Consider the following 22,476-nt stretch of genomic DNA (forward strand, 5'->3'; position numbering starts at 1 on the left):
CCAAAATAATATCCTAAATAAAACAATTTTAATTATAGAAGTGAAAGAAACTATTTGGTATGACTGCAATGCATTAAAGTTTAAGCATACTAATTTAATTTTGGATTTTTCTTAAAATTACATCAAATGATAATTAATTTTCTTATATTCTCTTCTGGAAAACTGTAAACGAAGTTAATTATTTACTCGTAATGCATTTAATTTAATTTACATCAAGGTTTTAATATTTTTATTAATTTTACGTCTGATGATTTTTCAAGTTTAATTACAACCTTTTTTTTTTTATTTTATTGCAGTTAATGATATAATTGTAGGAAATTAAAAAGCTTCGGGTTATTTATGTGAAAGAATGATATTAATTATTGTGGTAATAAATATAAATTTTCTGGTGATGTCATGTGTTACCTGATATTTGACATTTAACATTGATTTAATATTAAATTGTCCATAAAACAATTTACTATTTGGAATTAATATAATTTATTGATATAACAATAGCTATTTTTCAACTTTATCTCTAGTTTTAAAAAATCCAATAAAATAAAAGTAGACTTTTAACTCTACCAATCGATAACTTCTTGAAAGAAAAAATATAAAAATTTCCACAAATATTGAACAAAAATGTAGAAACTTTCGTAAGGGTTTTTTTTCATTTCAAGAATGCTTTTAAACTTACTCCAAAATTAACCATTTTTTAAAATTTTTCCTCAAGTTTTTATGAAGTAGTGAAAGTTCAAAAAATTTGAATGTATGATTTAAAAACTGGGTGCATAAGTTTTCACTTGTATTCTGGTTCATCAAAACTTGCTAATTTTTTATGAAGACTAAACTTTTAAAAATTATTTAAATTCTTCAAAATTACTTATCGAGGCTGTATTAATATTAAGTTCATTTCAATGCAGGCTTTAATTGTTGATTAGAAAATTTTTTTTATTTAATTAAATCGACAGTCTTATCTTTCATTCAAATTATATATATATATTATTTTAATAGAATTTTTTTTTCTAAATAAAGATTCAACTACAGTTAATATTAGGTTGGCAATAAAATAGTGAAACAACGACAATAGTTTTTAATTTAAATTTTTTATTTAATGGCTTACCAACCTTAGTCTCCAATGCAGTCATCATGTCCATCATTGACTTTTATCCATCTCCAGAGCAGAGACATTGTGGTAACATCATAATACTCTACATTTTCTAATATTTAAATTTTAAAAGTGTTTCACTATTTTCTTGTCAACCCAATGAATCTTGTTTACTTCAACAAAGTTCTAACTCATCCTGTACGTCTAATCACAGCATTTAGTTCCTCTCAGAAGACAACAAAAGTGCACATACTCGTTTCAGATCCCTCTTTGATATGATTCTGTTTCGAGTTACATTTATCAACAGAATATGCTTCATTCCACTTATTCAATCAATTTCTAGGAATTTTTAAAATAAAATCAGTCGGAATAACATTCCAATGTGAAACATGTTCAGAGCTTAATTAAGACAATTAGAGAATTAACGTAATATATATTCTTGAAAGGAATAACATACATAGATATCGATTCAAAGGAAGATGATAGTAAAGCAATGCTGCAGTATCTCCTGGTCGTCAGGCTGTTACCTCTATTAGAGGGTTCTCTGCAGCCCCACAGGCACGACACGTACGGTCGACATGGTATGCGACGAGTTTATGCGGGTATACCTCGACAGATCTACAGACAAACGGAGTAGAGCATACCCTGTCGTTGACAGCCTTCTCTCTAGTTACACTCCCTTATCTTCTCTCATCTCTACTTCCTTCTATCTCTTTTCATTCTGTTTCTACCACTATACCCCAAGTCATAATGACTGTGTGTGTTGCTCAACTCTCTGGTCTGTCCCTTGACAACTGGATAGGACAGGAACTGTTGATGTTTTCATAGAGACACTCATCCGTGAAAAACACTTTATGAATGAAAATAGAAATAAGAAAAGAAATATGATGATTATTTTTAGAAGATAATGAAATTCTAGCGAGACAAAACAGATGTGAGAATTGTTTGCATACAAGTGAAATGAATATGAATAGGAAATTGAAAAGCGTGGTGAAGATGTTGGACTCTGGAGAGACTTGTTGAGAGAATTGGAGGCGTACCACGAAAGCAACGAACAGTGAACCTCATGCGCGCTCGTCTTGATCTAATTTTAGTAGAATCCACTTAATTTAAATGGCTGGCTTTCCCTACTATATACCATTCACTTCCTCCACTGGCACTTTCTTCCCTTCAAAAGCTGCGTCTCTATCGTTTCTTTGAAAGACTAAATTAATTGCTTCTTCACCAACTGAAATTATGTTTTCAAAAGTAACTTTGTCCTTGTATTTCTGTGTGAATTGACTTCAAGTTACTCTTAGTTACATCTAGGTTATTCGCAGAATTGAGTGATACAATAATTCTGGTAACATAGAAATTCGATTTGAATAGCATGCTAACTATTTTATCATCTATTAATGATAATAAATAATAACTACTTCATTTTTTTCTTTAATTTTTCAACTCTCCCTCATCTTTTTAATTCAATCGTTTCATTTTTTTTTTTGATAATGTTCCACTTTCATTTATAGAGGTCTCATCAGTGTGTTGAGATAAGCAAGAATCTCTTAGCATTAATCAACTCGTTAACTAGTTAATTGGGTAATTAATCAACTCTGCCATTAGTTAGCTATGCTTTTAATTAAATGACCTTAGGGAAATGAAAAATAAAAAGATTGCAAACTCCATTCTTTATTCTATTTTCATTAATAATCACCAATCAAATGTAAATTCTCTTGAAAGCACAAATTTATCCAATCAATTTCATTCAAAATTATTTAAAAACATTTTTATTTAAACTCACTCTATTTAGTGAATATAAAAATTTATTTTATTCACTGAAAAAATAGAACGATTCACTATTTAGGAATAATTTGAATCAAGGAATTGGAACGCCAACATTTGGACTTATTTTCCATGTCTTGCAACAGATAAACTCTCATACCAAAGCACTTGTAGCAACATCCAACTCGAATAATAAAATGAATAAAAAACATCCACAGATTGAAAATCTTCAGAATCTATACTAGGTTTTAAACGTCGAGCATCTAGTATACAACAACAAATTGAATTATTTAAATCAGCTACTGTTATCCGGTTAGTCGGCATAGATTCGTATCTACTGGGACGAGTGAGAGGAATGAATGAGTATATATACCACAACAGAGAGTATACCTGGAATGTATATACAGTGACAACACTCGCGAGGATATACAGCAACAGTGGTGGTGGTGGTAGTTGGAGTCGCGCTGGAAAATGTTGGGATAACTGTACGCGTTTCACATCGGAATTGCAAATGCAATCACCAAGAGAAAAATTGGCTGTCATCTGACGTGGAACGGAAGGGAAAGCAACGTTAAAATGGGTGTGGGCATTGTCAAGGGAGCAAACGGGGGACTGAGAAAACGTGCAGAGGTTCAACGAATCAACGATAAAAAAGAAATAAAGAATATTCAAAAAGCACTTAGATGTTGCATTGATGCAATCGATGAAATGGAAACTCTGGTCGGATCTAATAAACTTAGCATGCATGAATGATCATCAAAATCAAATAAAATCTCACCAACTTTAGCTTCCATAGCAGTTTATTTCAAACTCAGAATCCAAATATGCTCAAGCTTTTATTCGTGCTGCGATCTTTCAGCTTCATATCTTGACGATATGGCTTTTTTTTTTTTCTTTAATAATGCACTCTTTTTACTATTATATATATATATATATATATATATATGCAGCCCGAGGCGTCGCGACACAGTGAATACGAGGGTTGAGCAACAGGTGACGCGTCGCGGGGTTGTCACTGTTACGCCATTTGATAAAATCGCGCGCAGATGGGAGTAACGGAGAAACGCGTGCGTCCCGTAAATGTCCGTGCGAATTTTCCTGCTCTCTCTCTCTCTTTTGCCAGCACACTCTCGACCGCACTCGAAATCCGAACACAATTAGCCAGCTTCCAATTACCGGAAAACCGCTGAATAGTTATATACTCTGTAGCCAGTCAACTGCTTGAATCGATTTTAGTCGTTGGCGTTTCTCTAACATTCGAATTTCCCTGCTGACTCTTTTGTTAGGTATGTAGGTCTCATTGTAGACACATATATATATCTATACCACTGTATAGATAAGCTATCGATTAATATGGAAAGAATTATGACCGTTATTAGGATTGTAAGTAATTTTAATTACCGGTGATTTATGAAATTAGGTCAATTTGGCCATTAATAAGCGATAATGGCCTCCTATTTTTTAAGGAGCTTGTCAATCGGGTGGATTTTAATGAAATAATAAAGTAATAAGGTTGGAAATTAATTAATAGGACAAGAAAGTTAAAGAAAAATTGAGCGTGAAAAATGATAAATTTTTTACTGAGATTGTACATGATTGGTATTTTTTTTAATCTTGAGGAAAAGAGGATTATTTGTGATATATTTTAATATTTTTATTGAGCTTGAAATAAATATTTTTCAATTTTGAAATTATTCACTGTGAGTAGATATGTTTTATAATTTTAAATAACGATATTCATTTAATGTTAACTGAATCAAAGAAATATTTGCTTTTTATTTTATTCCTTTTCTGCAGTTAAATATAGAATTCGATTTTTAACAAATAATTTTCAGATACATAATAATAATTTATTATATATTATTCTGTAATTAATTCAGCTATAGAGATTCAAAGTGAATCATGTTCTATGAAAAAAAAAATATACTTTCAATGTGATTGATAAATTATTATTTCAATAAATTATTCATACTGAATATTGACACAAAAATGTGAATTAATATGAATCTGATAAAAAACATTTGATGTTTAATAATAAAATTCATATATTAGTTTTCAAAGTACGTAGATTTTTTTTTCCATTTTAAAATAATTAATTTCGTATTAACTATATCCAATTCAATACCCTTTTTTTAATTTTAATTAAAAACAGGATAGAAAAAAGAATGTTTTACACAAAAGGCATCATTTCTATTTAAAATAAATCTTGAATTTTTTTTCCACCGAATATTTTTTGAAATAAATTATTTTAATGAATATTTAGAAAAAAATTTTACTGAACAATAATAACGTTAAAAATAGCTAGTAAACAAGATTATCTTTTTCATCATCTTCCCCTTTTCCAATAAAGATACTTTTAGCAATAAAAATTCTTCTAAAACCTTTTGATATCCTTCAACTGCAAATAACGTTCCCATAATAGACTTCAGATACTTTGTAGCTCCATTTGGTCGAACAAATTATTAGAAATTCCATTAAACTATCGTACACAATAATAAGATCATAAAAAAAAAATTCTAACAATATTTTTGTATCAAGTTAATGTAAAAAAAGTTGTGTAAAAGGCGTGGTTGGTTGGGCAGTATCAGTTGGAGACTCTTTTAAGAACACAGAGGTCTTCTAACGACTTTGTTAATACCCACTTGGAGTATCTCGAGGCTCTCAGCACTCTGTTCTTTGAGAATTGTTGTGAGAGAAGACCGGTGTATTGTGAGGGTGAACAGAGTTGCAATAGCCGAGAGTTCGTCTTGCGCACGCGAATGAAAAAGGATGGAGATAACTAAAGGGGGAAAAACACTGGAAAACTCTTTGTTTTCTCACTGGCGTTTTGTTGCGGGATTACGAGCTTATGAAGTATTCGTGTTAATCCACGGTTCTAGCGTCTGCCAACGAGACAGGTGATGGTGTAAAGAGAAGAAGATAAATAAAAATTAAATTTACGTCAAATACGATATTTGACGATATTTCATTCCATATGTCATCATTTATAATCGTCATTGAATAATGTTTAATTAATTATATGTTTCAAATTTCAATTAATAACCGATCATCGCTTACTATTAATTCACATTTAAATGATACGTTTCATTTTCTCGTTGATAAATGAAATGAGTGTTCAATAAATGTCGACAGTTATTCAATTAGTTGTGGACTTTTAAAATAGAGAATTTAAATGAATAATACTCACCTCATTTTTGATACCACCTCTGGCGTGAAATCCAACTGATTGAAGCCAAGCTCTTGCGATGTCACGTCTGCTAGACTATTGTACCTCACATATGTACAAGGCGGTGTCGTTATATCTGTAAGGAAATTATTTGCATTGATGAGAAGCACAGTAAAAGCAATTAACGCGGTAATTTTGGAATAGAGATTCTACCCCTTTTATTCTCATGGGTAGTGCTTAAACTACCAGGAAGTAAAGTCAAACATTTAATGAAGATAATGATTTCTATCTGTAAATAATTAATTTCTATTATGTCATGGGTGTCGAATGTAAATACATTTTAGTCGTTATAGTTGACAATTATTTAAATAATTGATAATCATTGGAAAATAAATTCTTAAAAATTATTCAACAAATTATTATTTTATTAATAAAATTTAACATCATGAAACAATTTAATATTTATTGATGAATTAATTTGATGTTATTTCAATTTAAATTTTCTATTGATATTGTAAATAAATAAAAAAAAACATTAATTTGTAAAAAATACCAATCAATTTTTTAGTGATAATTTAAATAGTTAAAAACTTTAACCAGTAATTTTTATACCTAATAACTAAAAAAAACCAGAGTGAATGTAAAATTGATGAATTTCCGATTATTCTCTTGAAGTAAAACAATTATCGATAAATGAATTTAAATAACAAATAAAAGTTTAAACTTCTTTTTTGTCGACATTTGACCCAAAAGAACAAGAATAAAATGCAGTCTGATATCTCACATACGAGAAAACGTATATAAAGCTCACTATCGATTTTACAATCTCGTTTCCCAGTGGAGCATCTCTCGTTCTCTCTCATCTGTGTTATATTCTTGCATCCCTTGCGTTCTCTATAGCTATCGGATTTTTTCCAACGTATTATGTTCTACTGATCCATAGTTAATGAGGCGAGAACAGACGCTTGGGGATATCTGATAAGCTCGGATTCAATGATGTAGACTCTAGTGTATTCAACCATGTATTTCATAGCGATAAAAGCAGCATTTGTTGACACATGAACATCCGATGTCTACGTAATTTTTTCCTGTATCGTACTGCACTCTCTAGAGTGAGACATCGCCAGCTGCGACGTAGATTCGTTTTAAAGCTCGTGAGATACAGCAAGAAAACAAAGTGCTACAAAACAAGGCAATATTCTTGAGGACTCGGGAGTAGACACGAGCGTAAATTTCTGGCGAAAAGTCGTTGACAGTTCACAACTTGAAAATTGCATTACTGCAACAGTTACAAAGTGTAGTACTTTATTATTATCTCTTAGATATATAATACTGGGGACAAAGCGACGTGTAATAAATAAATGAAATAATATATTTCAAGTGAATTTTTATTGAGAATTCAATAAACTTTCATTTCCGCTGTACTGTGCTTCATTTTTCTCATTTCCAAAGGCACCGAGATGCTCCGGGGATACATTTCATGGTGAAAAGTCACGCTCTTAATAAGTATATTTTAACACACTAAGCATACAGAGTAACGTGTTGGAATATTTTCAGCTAAAATAACTTTGTGACAATAATTTATCATTAAAATATTCCTCTACAGAAATTCATTAAGATTAAAAATATTTACAACTGTGACTAATTTTTTTTTTTTTCATTTTCTTAAAATAAATATTTCTATAGAATAGATTTTTAAATTACAAGCCAAGAGAATAATAATTAAATGGTGATCATTTTATTAGTAATGAATTTTAATAAGATTATTTTTTTAAATAAATTAAATTTTAACTTGATGTGTTGATACTTTGATAGATAAATGATGAATAAATAGTACACTAGTGCCATAGAGAATCACGTTAAAAATGATATTTGATGTTCGTCACCCATAAATATGTAATGCGAAAAAAATATTTCATGATGTCGGAAAAGGAACACTGATGTTGTACGTTTTACGACCTTACGATGGAAAGTAGCTGATAGAAAAAAAATATTCCTTACCAAGAGATACTTTAGAATATTCAAAAAAAAAAAAAAATTAGCAGTACTTTTTTTTGCATTTTCTCCATGCACTACCTGTTTCATGATTCTAAATATTCAGACAAAAAAAAAAAATAAAAATATTCACTTCATCCACAAGTTTTTATTCTAATGTAGCAGAAGACTGATCATCTTTTATACCTACACATCTTTAAAAAAAATTCTCCTTCGCTTCATAAATCAAACGAATAATTTCCTATGATTACTTGTATTTATGGCATAAATGAAGTCTAACATAGTGTAATGAACCAATGAAATAATAAATCTAAAGTGAATTTTCACTTAAACTCAATACAACCTTCATCTCCACTGTCCAATGTGTTTTTTTTTTTCTCATCTCTACGACTTTTCCAAGAGATGTATTTCATGGTGGAAAGTCATTCTTTCTACGAAACGGTAGCGGAAATGGCAAAAAAGAACATGTAGAGTTGCACATCCTGGCATAGTAGTACCTCTGTGGAGTTTTCCTTACGCCGGTTGAGTCGAGAGGGGTGTTTTTTCTCGCGCAATGCACGTCGAGAGAGAAGTAAAACTGCGGCCAATTTTTGTGAGTGCACCTTAAAATAATCATACCGAGTGGATGTAAGTTACTCCTTCAACCATATACTCGGTTCTATCTTCAGCTTTCAGATAGTGTTCACGCGCGGAATATATCCTCTATCGCTCTTTCTGTATAGACCAGACGGGACTAGCAGACAAGTTTACATACCAAGATAGAGATAGGATGCTTCAAGAGCTTCTTGGAGAAAGACGCGAACGCGCTGCTACGACGGCTATACAATATTCATGCCGCGATATTGCATCTTGAGTGGAGCCATTAGGGTGGAGCATCGTCTCTCACGTCGCTCTACGAGTAATAGTTTGTTGTCTGTTTGTTTTTGTCAGATGTAAGTACTTTGATGATGTCGGAATACCGTATACTCTAATGTACATTACATTTTTTAAATGTTCAATGTCTAGATCTTACTTCAAATATTTTTCAATTTAATTCAAACTATCAACTCATTCCATTGACATACAGTTGCTTTGATCTGATAAATTACTTGATAATTGAGAGCTTTCTATTAATTATGAATGTAAAAAAATATCATGAGCTATAATGCAAAATATTGAAGAAGTTGTTTGAGTTTATGAAATTCATTTTTAATTGTAACTAACTCGAGTCTTACTTTGTCGAGATTTTGCGACGAAAGAGAAAATATTTTGAAGGTATATCCTTGAGTATTAATGGTCTTTGGTATGGCTTTTACCAAGAGCTTTTTATGATTATGAAGGTATCATTAATAATGAGATGGCCATTTATTTTTTATCATAACGACAGAATTATGAATTGGAGTTTAATTTATTACTTGTAGCTCTGAAATGAATATTCATTGGGAAAGCTATTCAAGTCACGAAAAAATTGACTTTTTCATTATACAAAGCGAAAATATCCATTTTTCACTCCGTTTATATTTTATTGATCAGCAAAAAAAAAATATAAATCACAAAAATCTTACCTCAGGTAAAAATTATTATACTCCGTTTAATAATTCTGATTGTAAAGAAAGAGAAGAAAGGTTTGAATAATTTTTCTTTTCATTATTATGTGTTTTAAAAAGTTAGAGGTGTAGAATTTCACTTAATGACATTTAATTCTTTAAAAACTAAAACATTTAAAATAAACACGAAATTTCTATAGCTCATCATTGATCAAATTGGTAAAATGTGATTTGTATTCACTGTGCTTTCGACTTGGAAGCGGTTTGAGATTCCCAGACGACTTGGGAGCATTAATGTGAGGAAGGAACGATGATAACAGTGCTGAAGCATTGGAGGGAGAGATTGTGTCGCGGTTCCTACTTCCAAAGGCGTACCTTGACTGTTGACGTGGTGGCACGAAGTTACGAAAACGTTCATAGAATACTATTTAAACTGTTGCTATTCAAAATACGTAAAAATATATTTAAACTTCATTTTACATCTCATTGACTTATTTTATAATTACACCATCTACGTCAATTAATTATTTTACAACTACTTTCGTCTTCTAACAATAAAAAAAAAATATTAAAATGATTTTAACCCTATAATAAATCCAGTGACATATAAGGTACATCCAATATTATTAAAACAGTTCTAGATTAGTATAATATAGAATAATATTATTAAAAACTAAGACTACAGATTATGAACTATTATTATTATTAAAGACTAATATTATTAAAAACAATTTAAACCTTAAGTAGAAGCATATATATATTTTTTCAGACCAAGAAAAAAATCATGCATTGTAGGTTTAAATTTTTTCTTCATTTTTAACTACATGGAGAGAATTTTTTCACTAAATGTAAGTGCAAAAATGGCAAGCTCACATTTCGAAATTTATAAGTAAAAATATTTCCAGTCAATAGTAAATTTTGAGTTCTTGTAAGTGAATACTTGAGACTTAACGGGTGTCTTAGTAAAAGAATTACTTAAGATAACTCCAAAATTCATTGCTAAACAGAAATTTTTTGACTTATAAATTTTGAAACGTGGGCTTGTCATTTTTGCACTTACATTTAGTGAAAAAATTATCTCCGTGTACATCATTAAATAACACTTTTCTTGGATAATATAAAATTACAGGATATACATACGAAAATGAAATTCATCACAAGATTATAATGCTGATAGGAATTTTCAGTCTATTTTCATTACAATATAGATAATAATATTTGATCAAACGAAACGAGATTTAATTAATTGGCTCGTTATGAAAATCTATTAAATCACAATTTTCAATTATCTATATATATATATCGTAGCGATTTGATTATCACATTAATTTATTTTATTCCATCTGATAATGATTATTTAATTAAAAAAATTAACATGACTGCAGCTGAAAGCTCAATTAATATTCTACTGTCGACAAATAAAAATATTCGGTTAATAATCGAATGCATATAAATTTATTGATTATCAATTACTTTCTTCAGGTACAATAAATTATTCTTATCACTGTTGTGATTATTGTTATTATCATTATTAATATTATTATAAATGCTGAGTAAAAAAAAATTAATTCATCAATGGTATGAGTCGTTGAAAAGTTGTCGTTTATTTGTACAAATCGATCGGTATATTCTGTTGACGACGCATGAGTACAAGAATAATTACGTTTCACCTGATTACAAGTTCCTCTTAAATTGTCAGATTTTATTTCACACCCAAGCATGTCCTAGATTTTAACCAATGGTGACATGTTAAGAGCTTTTCGTTTCTGCCAACCGGCTCTTTTACGCTTTATAGAATTCCGTGGCTTCTTCCTTTCTACTCTCACTATTCTCTTACATTTTATTTTCTATCCTACTCATTTTCTCCATCTCTCTTGCTCACGTCCCCCTTTCTTGCCTTCATTCGTTACCACGCAGAAAGCTCTGCAACGAGACTCAATTCCAATGCCAGGAAATTTGATTTCACAAAGCCAACGCCGTCTCGACTCACTGAAATTTTATTCTTTCATTATGCAAATTCAATATTTTCAATATTAAATCAATTATTATTTTCGTGATTAAATTAAACATTTTTTATTTTTGACTTTATTTGAGGAATGGTAATTTAGACTGTGTTTGTGCAAAAAAGAATAAAAGGCTTTTTATATTTTTTTTTCTCCATTCAATGCAATTATTGTGGTGTATCACATGTGATAGAACTTTGTTTAAATTATTAACATCACTATTGATGATTTATTTATTTATTTTTCATTAATTTACGTATTTATATGATGAAGTGAATCTTTTAATTATTGATAAATATGCATCTGAACAGATCATAAATATTTATTCAGTCTTAATAGCACGCAAAAAACGTGATAAAAGTGAAAAACATGAGATCGAACGTGTATTTATCAGCACATGTTTGCTTTTAATGAATAATGCCTGAAAAAATTTTGTATTAACTCGTTATTATCGACGATTTTTTTTCTCTTAAATATACTTTATGCATGAAGTGTAGCATGCTACACTTAAAAGTTGACTAATGAATGTATGGTTTGTTTATAATGTTTTATCGCAAAAAGAACATTTTATAGTGGTACTATTACGCGCTGAGTTCAAGTTATTAGACAAGTACAATGGCCTTTACAATACCCTTTTGCGTGCCAGATGTACATTTGATTGCGAGTTGTTCATAATTGGAGTGTTCATTACTTGTTATCGAGACAGATTTTCAACTCTAATATTTTTGTCATGAATTATGATTTAAACATAAATTAACACATAACTAATTTTTACTATAAAAATTAAAAAATAAATTAACACATTTATTTATTGATAAATATTTCCTTTAACTTGTTAATTAGAATAATAACCATATATTTTTACAACTAATTAAATTTTAGGAGTAAATAATGAAAGAGAAAATAATCAATTCTACCTGTATTGTATACCTGGATAATATTCTACTCTTTATTACTGTACCATACCTTGTCTCCTCTTTACCATATTGTACATAAATTCTACCATATTGCTTTGGAATTAAAATGATTATGAACCGTTTCTGAGTGTAACATTAATACAAATAATCGAAAAAAAAATTTTTAATTACTGAGAAAGAACCCTTCAAAGACTAGCTAATTTAATTTTAAAAAAATAGCTTGTAAAAATTGTAACAGAATTATTTGATTATCTTTTCTATTTGATGATTAAAAAATTGCCAAAGTTATTTGATAGTCGTGAAGATATAATCGTTGACTAATGAAGGTACGATAAAAGGTGAATAAAAAAAAGAAAAAAGAAGAAAGTGAGTGCGAATGCAATAAAAATAAAGCTTTGTGTATCAGGCAAGTCTCTTCAGTAACAAGATGGCCGACCAAACAAAGCACTGAGGATGACGTTGTTTACGAGCAGCGATTGTTTCAGAAAAGGAGTAAAAAAGAGAAGGAAGCTACAGAAAATGAGATAGTGTCGGAGTGTATATCGGCAACAGTCGCTGAAGAAAGTGGCTTAGAAGGAGAAAATAAAAAGAACAATGCTCAGGAAGTATGTGGCAGTGACTGAAGTAAATTTATCGGATAAAAATAAGGTGACGATGAGATCAAAGTATTTGTGATAATTATTTTAAAAAAAAATATAATACATAAATTACTACAAGTTCAAATAATTCATTCAGCCAACATAAATGATGGTGAGGGAAGTGGAAAAATGTAAAATAAAAAATTAACACAGGTATTCAGGATTCTGTGAAGAATATTAAATTAATAACTTCATAACAAGGACGAATTGAAGAAAAAAACTGGTTAATTAAACAAAAAAATTAGTAAAAAGCTCGAATATCAGTAAAAAATTAAATGAAAGCCAGTCTTATTTTACGCTTTTACTTCGAGATCAACGAAGACTTGTAAAAGACATTTATTGCTTCTATAAAACATCGTCCAGGATTATTATTATACGCTTGAATCGGCATGAAAACTGCAGCCTCATAAAACGCTTCATCGCCATTGTTCTACTGCCTTAATTTCCCTAGATCTCGTATTAAAAGTGGAAAATTAATATTTTTTATATTTTCCGTCAGCTTTAGACAAGTTGTTATATTCAACCTTCCATTCTCTTAACAGCATGTAACTTTTACAAATAGTAATTTTTAATTGAATAATAAATTTAATTGGAATCAGCATATAAATGTTGACTGTAAATGAAGGGATATTAAGTTTTATGCAAAAAGAAATATAGTTAGTTGATAAATTAATTTAGAAAATAATTTATTTAATTTTTACCAACTTCTCAAAGTGAATTTATCATTCTGTCAGTATTCAGTGGATATAAATTTCCACTATTCGTTTTATATACCTTCTAGTTTTAATTCTGCAATAAAAATTACGAGTGCAATTGATATCAAGAGGCCATCGGTGATTCTCCACAGCAGGTCAGTTAGCACACGAGAAACGAGAGAAGACATTAGAGGCAATTTCAATCAAGCCGATTGAATCACCAACACTTTACTCACAGAATTTCCCTCTTTCTCATTTTATTTCTTTTCGTTTTTCTTTTAGTACAATGCACTCCAACATTTCTCTTTGTATTTTTCTACATTGTTTTTCTGTCTCTTGACGTTGTCAATTCGAATATTTGATCAACCACAAAGAGTAACTCAAGCTATCAGAATACTCAAACCACTTAACTTCTTCAAAGTAACCTCGTACTTGCACTTATATTTTTATTTTATGTTTTTCTGCTTTTTTCATTTTTTTTTCCCCCTTTTCATACATACCTACTATCTTTTCTCCAGTCATCCAATAGTTAATCGAAGATCAATCAATTGGAAAAATATTCTCTTTGTTCCAGTATCCACCAATGTCAAATGTATACTTCGAAAGGGACTTTATTTATTTGTTTCAAATTTAGAGAGATTTTTTTCAATAAAGGATCAAAATTTTTTTTTCTTTTACTCTTTCATTTGGTTTGAATAGGGGAAAAGGTTATCAATTAGGGAAAGATTGATGAATTGAATCATTTCAGAGTAAAACGATCATAATTTTACATAGCTTTATGTTTTTTTCTGTATGAGGAATTTTATTTAATTACTTTATTCATTTTATTAATCATATTTATATCATTTGCTGCACTCAATTCTTTTAAATTATACCTCAATTCTGTCTCTACATTGCCAACCTTGGTGTTTTATAAACGATTTGTTTAAAAATACTTCCAGTGCTTGGAAACACAATAGGTTTTGTTTGTAACAAATTTGTTATTGTAAAACATATCGATCGCGAATGCATTAGAAAACAAAATGCAGCAAAATCCTTGTTATTATAAAACATTAGAAAGGTATTATATTGCATTAAAACGTTGTGATGTTTAAAAACTATTTCCAAACATTGTGTCTATTTTGTTTCAAAACCTTTAAATCGTAAAACATGAAAGTATTTTGAACATAACGATCAGTGTGTTTTAATATTAAACACTCAGTTAGCACTATTTGCAGTGTACTCTGGTAAAATAAAATAATAAAAATCATGGAGTCGATGGTAAAACAAACAAAAAGTTATCCAAAACCTTGGAAACCATCACACTGCAAATCTTGGTGTTTTATTTTAATACACTGAAAGTGTTTCAATATAACGTCATCTGTTCGATCAACATTGTCTCGTTTTTAAAACCCTTAAAAGTGTAGTAGTTTTCATGTATTAAAATAAAACACTAATTGTAAGATTTGCAGTACAACTGCTGTCGATTTTCCTCAAAAATTTATTGAACCAGAAATTTCACTCCTGCAATCAATTATCTACAGTATACATGCTATTAAAGAATAAAAAAAAATGTTTTACCTTGAATAACTATTTAATTAATATTAATTATAAATCCGGATCAAACTTCACTGAAATAATCTCCCGTCCGTAGATTTTTGTAATAAAATCCTCGATAACAGTATAAAACGTAGTAAAAACTATCAATTGTCCTCGAGAATTCGATAAAAAAAAAAAATAAAACCCAGACTAATCTATCTATTGAAAAGAAAAATAATTATCCTTGAGTGAAAAAAAAAAGCTTCGATTGAATTAATTAGCTATAAATAAATTCTAATCCTAGATATAAACCCTTTAAATAGTGGTTTCTGTGGAACCTTTTGGTTATAAGTAGCTTTAAGCAAATGTCTAAATTTTCCCAAAGCTTTTGGTTCGATTCTAGTTTAACCACAATGCTGGTAAAACTTAGTATCACAATACCCAAAAGCGCGGTTTCGAGTCTGATTGCACATGTAGGTATTCCCCAGGTGGAGTGGCATCAAGATTGCCATCAAGATCGTATCTTGCCCAGACAATAACGATACTAGACTTGCCTAGATCGAGGTCACGTGGTCTGAAATTCAATCAGGAGGTAGACAACAAACGCCATCCAAGTTTACCTCGAGATCGGTGCGGTAATCATCCTATCGATTAATCCGAACGCCTGAGGTCTATTAGAAATTGCATTTGCTTCCGAAGCATTTTGTGGTTATAATTCAAACATTCATGTTGTTACAATCATCTTGACATCAGTATTGATGATATTTACTTATTTATTTTCCACGTATTTTGAGATGTTTTTTTTTTACAGGTTATTATTAATGTGATGTTTAGAAATGCAACAAACTGCTTACTCGTGCGTATGCTTGTTGAAAACTCAATTAAAAACAGAATGCCGCGTCGACGCGTTGAGTAAGGGCTGTATTCAGAGTGCAATGAATTGTGAACGCGACCAACTGGAAACATTGGATTCGCGCCAAACATGCTTTCTCTCATCCTGTCTTTGTCCAGCCCTTCCTCGCCCTTTAAATGCATCATCATGTTGCCGAAACTGTTAATAGGTATCCGATCGAATTTTCTCTGTGTCAACAGTCATTTCCTGCTTTATAGTCTTTTTTATTGCGGTTAAAAAACCGTAGGTTTTGTAATATTTATTATAAATACTTCAGTTTATTTATTGATAAAGTTGGAAACTTTTAGATCAAAGGGGAAGCTGTCATCAAAGATATTGCCTCTTAACCCTTCAGAAAAAAAATCAGAGAACCCTTTGCTCATTAAGGGTAGGGTTTGTTGGGTACTTAATTACCGAAAAAAATATCTTAAATTGAAAATCAAAAATATTAATGAAATTGGAAGTTATTAGTTAATTAAAAGCAACTGAAATTAGGAATTTTATCATTAAAATATTTCTCTTGAATTTAATATTTTAAATATTTTTTTTCAATCGGATATAAAAAATGACATTGTTAACTTTGTATTTACCCTCTCAAGGTTTCAAAGCTATTCGGAGAATAATTTTCCAAGACGTTTTTTTCATCAACTAATGATATTAAATCCTTTCTAAGCCCTTATAAGCTCATTTACGTATGTTGACATATCGATTAAATACTTAAATATATGAGAAAAGTTTTGAAGAAGTAATAAATGATTTATTTTATAATTCATAAATTACGACTTCGTTATTATATCAAATACAGTCAAATTTTAATCCGCTTGGCAAGCGAGTATTTGGGATAGTTAGATTCATGGTAGAACGAGTCTAAAGCTTATCGTTTGTTGAGAGATTTTGCGACCGCTCGACAGCAGCCAAGTTACTTCATGAGGAAAGGTAAACGTGTAAAATGCAGATCATGTTTGTTCGTGTGGGTGTGATTAAGCTATTGGCAAACTTGTTTCTCAAAAGTCGAAACTCATTTACTCAAGAACTTTTCAAATTGTAAAAATAAATTTATTCATATTTACTTTAGCTTGGAGATAATAAGTATTCTATTTCTACATCATAAGTATCATTCAAATCAACATTAACTTCCGATAATTAATTTTTTATTTTCCGTTTAAATTTAAATATTCAAATATTCCTTTAATTTTCAGAAATAAAAATTATTCTTGGATTTTTAAAGACTTGGAATTTTTATAGAAATAATTTTTTTGGCTTTATAAAAATGATTTACGTCAAATAATAATCAGACAGTGTATGAAAAGCAACTGCGAGAAATTATTTGGCACGTTTGAGGACCTATCGGGACACATTTTAAGATTTACGCAGTCTTTTTCAACGAACTGGAAAGCTCGATAAGCGTTTGTAAAAACCATTAAAAAAATCCTGGGCCATTGAGAATGAATGAGAGAAAAAAATAGAAAACTTAAGTACGATAGCATTCAGACTGCACACCATCAATTTGGCAGAAAAAAAAAATCTGGTAAATCTTGACAAAATTAGTCGGAAAGTTTTGGGGGATACAGACGAAATTTTATGGAGGTTATTTGGCCGGGAAGTTAAGGTTGATATTTTATTACTGAAATCGGTGGTTTCTCCCGCCAGTCTTGCTGCTTTGTCGTATGAAATACTGCTGCCGGTTGTTGCTGCAAAATCAATATTACTCCGCCCACTCAACCTACCGTCCGACGCCCTTCCTTCCTGCCATACTCCCTCGCTTGTACTACGTTCTCATTCCGTCACTCTCATACATGTACCACATACTGCACACGTTTCCGTACGCATCGTTCAAACAAATGTTGAAGTTCCCTTTGTTGAAAAATTATTATCTATCCATTATCTATTAGATGACAGTTTATAAACATCTAATATCATTCCTGATCTTTTTTTTCTCTTTTCATCGTATTAATTCGATAATCATTTGTCATTGTCATATAAGAAGCTTGGAATCATCAATAATCATTAATTTTTTTAAGATTTATTAATTAAAGTTACTAAGAAATGATTATTATTTATTCCTTCACGATTTATTTATCATATTTATTATAATCAATCCACTGCTTTTATTCATTTATTAATATAAAGTTAATGCATTTTTGACTCATCACCAAGCTAGTCATCTGTTTGAAACAGTTGTATTATGTTCACTATTTCGCAGTGATTCACAATAATTGCCACTGTTTCATTTTTAGAGAACATATTCAGGAATCCAAATTAGAGCCAGCTTGGTAAGCTAATCTTGCTCTTTATCAGAGATCATACCTTGATAACATACATATAGCAGAAAAAAAAAAAATTTTTACAAATTCCTAATCAATGTTCTCGAACATTTATCCCAATCTAGAAGTATTATGATCAGCAATTATAACAATGAGTATCAATTTGTCACTCATTAGATTATTATCCATTCTACTGTGACATAAATCCTGAAATTACTCAACAATCTATGATTGCAGAAAATGCTGATAAAAAAAAATAATCAATTCAATCATATTCAAATGAGAGGAGAATTTATTTGAGACAAATTTCATAAAAGAATATTGACATTAATGATGTAACTATCAACAATCATAGATTATTTATCTAATAATTACATTGACTGATGATTTTATTAGAACTGAAAATTCGAAATAAATTCATTAGCAAAAAATGAGACAAATAAATTCCGACGAATATTTAGTAGTATGGAGTACGAAAGATAGAGTGAAAGAGAAGGAGAAAAAAATATATATTAATATTCAACGTTGTACGAATTGAGAAGTGGTGTAATTTAATCAATATATAGAGCGTAAATAATGTAGACGTGAGGGTTGTAATAACTTGCCAAAGGCACTTTAGCTTTGTCCAGTGCATGTATTAAGGGTAGATAATTACCAAGAAGAGTATATAATGCACCAGCAGCACATTATTGATCGTAACGCGACATCAAATTCTGTCCTGTGTTATAAAATATTAATGAAGCATGCGGGATGCATTGACACTGTTTTATTTATAGCACTAGAGCCATTGAGAGTGTTGGAAGTCATTATTATATGGAGTATCTCTATTATTATTACAATAATACTTGGCTAGCTGACAATTTTATTTATAATCTGCTACCTATGATTGTTTCGAAATGGACTCACGTCATTTACAGGATAATCATTATTATTATTTTCATAATAATATTTATTCGAGTGTTAATACTTTCATAATTAAAAACACTTCACATTGCTAATAAAATACCAGGGAAATTTCATTAACTGTTCATTCCATTTAAGTTCAATTACCTATTTTGAATGGGCCCTTTTTTAATCTGCCATTTTCTTTTTTATTATTTAAAAAAATTAATAGAATTAATAAGACTATGAATATATAATAAAGATATTAGCTACTTTTAGAATAATAGCAAACTTACTTAACGTCATTTTATTTATTAAAATTTTTTACAACATTCAAAAGAGAAATAAAAATATTGATATTGTTTAGTAATACGAAGTCAAATGGTAGAACAAATTCAACAAACTGGAATTTATACATGAGGAATATTTAGAGTAACTTCTGAGGAAAAGTATGAGAGACATTTTACTCTTTTAGTTACTCAACAACGTAAATAAAAATTTGTAAAACTTTATTTATTATTTTTATTCAAACATAAAAAAGAAAAAATATAACAAAAAAGAGATAAAGAATATTGTTGTTTAATATCAACTTTCATGTTGATAAATTTTTTTTAAATTACTTTTGAATGAAACATCAGATGTTGTGACATTTTTGTTTATATATGAAGTTTAGTTCTAGTTTATAATTTTTCTTTAAAGAATCTTTATTAATAATATTATTCGTAACTCCAATTTAAATAAAAAAGAATTTGATTATCATAGTTTAGAGTGCCTTCATTAATGATGTTATTATGACATCTTCGTTATATAAACTCAAATAATAATACTGCTTCAACAGTTGTATTACTTCCTTGTTATACTCTACAATAAACCAAGAAAGTAAAGAAGAATAAAAAATAAAATCATAATCATATTTCTACGGTTCAGAAATGGTTGTAAAGCTCTTCATTACAATCATTATGTTTTTATTTTTTCTTTTTTATAAAGAAAAATGTTTTTTCACTCGAAGAAAGTTTTATATAATACAAGCTAGTAACGTTACTAAGTGGAAAGAAGGTTGAATTTTTTTACTTGACATTATAAAGTGTTCTTTGATGTTACTATAAAATAATATAAATGCAACTCAGAGTCACTAATAAGAGGTAGTAGACAGTCTTCTGTAAGATCCTTGGTCTCGTGTGGCTTAACGAGCTTAATACGCGTCGAAGTTGCCTTGGAGGTAGCCACCTGGCTCCTAGTATACGAGCAGACAAACGAACTTGGTTAGAAGTTGCCCAGTTCTCTCGTTTAGTTGTAGAATAGTGCGTGATACGGGTGAGTTTGGGCTTACAGAAAGGGTGAAATCGAGCGAGACTGCATGAGATGAGTTACAGAAGGGTATGAGGACCATTGACTGAGCAGCGACTAGCTTACTTCCTCCTTCCAAAAGCATAACTTTCAGCTGCGGTTCCAAGTAGTTTCAAAGCAGTTTCATATGCATCAGTTCGACAGAGATTATGGCAACGGGATATAGATATTGTTGATGGAACTTTTACATAGTTTCTTTTGTCTCTAGTTTTTTATTATGTGGTTTACATATTTTTATTTGCATTATTGTTTGTCAATAAAATTTTATAAATGGCGAAAGAAATACTTCAAAAGGTTTCTAAATGGTTGAAAAGATCTAAAAATATAACAAAAGAATAATAAAAATATATAATAAACTGTAATGATAGAAAAATCTTTTTTGAATGATAGAAATTACTTTCAATTGGAAGCAGGTAGAAAATTGAGACATGGAAGTTTCTTCTTAAATGAAATATTAAAGAAGAAAACTTGAGAGGAATCAATGGAATATATCCTCTTTATTTTTATTGAAGTATTTATCTTCTTTTATTTAAATATTTTTATTACTCAAAAAAACTTCATCTCAAAATTCTCACTGACTTCATTTTACTAAACACAAAAAAAAACTACTTTTTGATTGCCACAAAAAAACCGAATTTCCATGAAGCAAATTTTTGTTGACATACTGACTAATTGCAGCTCTAAAAACATTTCTGTTAAAACCATAAAATATTATGTAGACAGAACTCTTGAACATCAGAAGAAATCAAATATTTTTCCACACACTAATTTATTTGCAAAAGAAAATTTGTTCCTTGGGTAAGTGAATATGGTAGAAAAATTCCCATTAATTACCAAAAATAAAATTCAAACAAAAATGTGTAAAGTACATATAGTTTTTTTTTATTTTATTGCAAATTGGTCGTCGTGTACATTGATGTTTTAACGAACCAAAATTTTATTTCTATTTATTTTATTTTTAAATTATCCGAGAAAAATCGGAGAAGATATTTTTTTTATTTTCTGAGAATTACGATCGAAAATTTTACAAGATAGAAAAGGGGAATGGTTGATATAACGACTGCAAGCTGAGGGTTGTACCTCTGATGGCTCTCATCTGATTGAACATTCGAGCTGTTATTGATGAGAAAAAAAAATACATACTGAAACAAAAGTAAATATTTATTATCTCTTTGTTTATTAAAATGATAGGAATTGTATTTTGCACTGCCATTAATGGCTTGTTATTTACTGTTGGCAATAACCGGCACGATAGTAATACTAACTAGTATTATTATTATGACTTCACATCGTAAATACGATGCTTGTTGTGATTATTGTATTTTGATTGTCACTGTTTACGAAGATGTATAGTATGAAATTACGTAACATAAAATAAAAATCAAATACATTAATAGTAGCCATTTAATAAATAAATGAACGAATAAAACTTTATAAACAGATCTGGATGACAGCCAGAAATTGGTATCATTTTTTAAAATTATTTTTCTTATAATTTTTCAAACTATTATCTCATGAAGTGAATTTATCAAAAATTTTACTATCACTATACATGATGTATAAATCAAAATTTTATTCTTCGGTAGAAATTAATCCAAGTTTAAGATAAATTTATTGAGCAATTATTCATAATAAAAAAAAAATATATTCAAAATTTCGTCAACTCTAAAGATGTACTAATTTATTATTTATTTCATTTTATTCACTTTATTCCAAAAATCTAGATTTAAATTTTCAATTAGTAATTTATATTCTAATCTTTTTTTTTTTCATAGAAATAAATTA

At 29.5% G+C, this 22,476-nt stretch overlaps 1 protein-coding gene and 1 long non-coding RNA gene across 3 annotated transcripts in view; one reads left to right on the forward strand and one right to left on the reverse strand.

Annotated features, from left to right (window-relative positions):
* Positions 1 to 22,476, forward strand: part of LOC118063919 (uncharacterized) — a 96,373-nt gene that overhangs the window by 35,844 nt on the left and 38,053 nt on the right. The gene's annotated exons all lie outside the window — the stretch shown is intronic.
* LOC118063843 (uncharacterized) overlaps positions 1 to 22,476 on the reverse strand; it is a 77,974-nt gene that overhangs the window by 34,275 nt on the left and 21,223 nt on the right. The window contains exon 3 of the mRNA XM_035078024.1: positions 6,036 to 6,150. Coding sequence (XP_034933915.1) covers positions 6,036 to 6,150 — 115 coding nt within the window. The remainder of the gene's footprint in view (positions 1 to 6,035; positions 6,151 to 22,476) is intronic.

The sequence above is a fragment of the Chelonus insularis genome, unplaced genomic scaffold (genome assembly GCF_013357705.1).
Source record: "Chelonus insularis isolate UGA/USDA-ARS -01 unplaced genomic scaffold, ASM1335770v1 contig_150_pilon, whole genome shotgun sequence".
Classification (NCBI taxonomy): domain Eukaryota; kingdom Metazoa; phylum Arthropoda; class Insecta; order Hymenoptera; family Braconidae; genus Chelonus; species Chelonus insularis.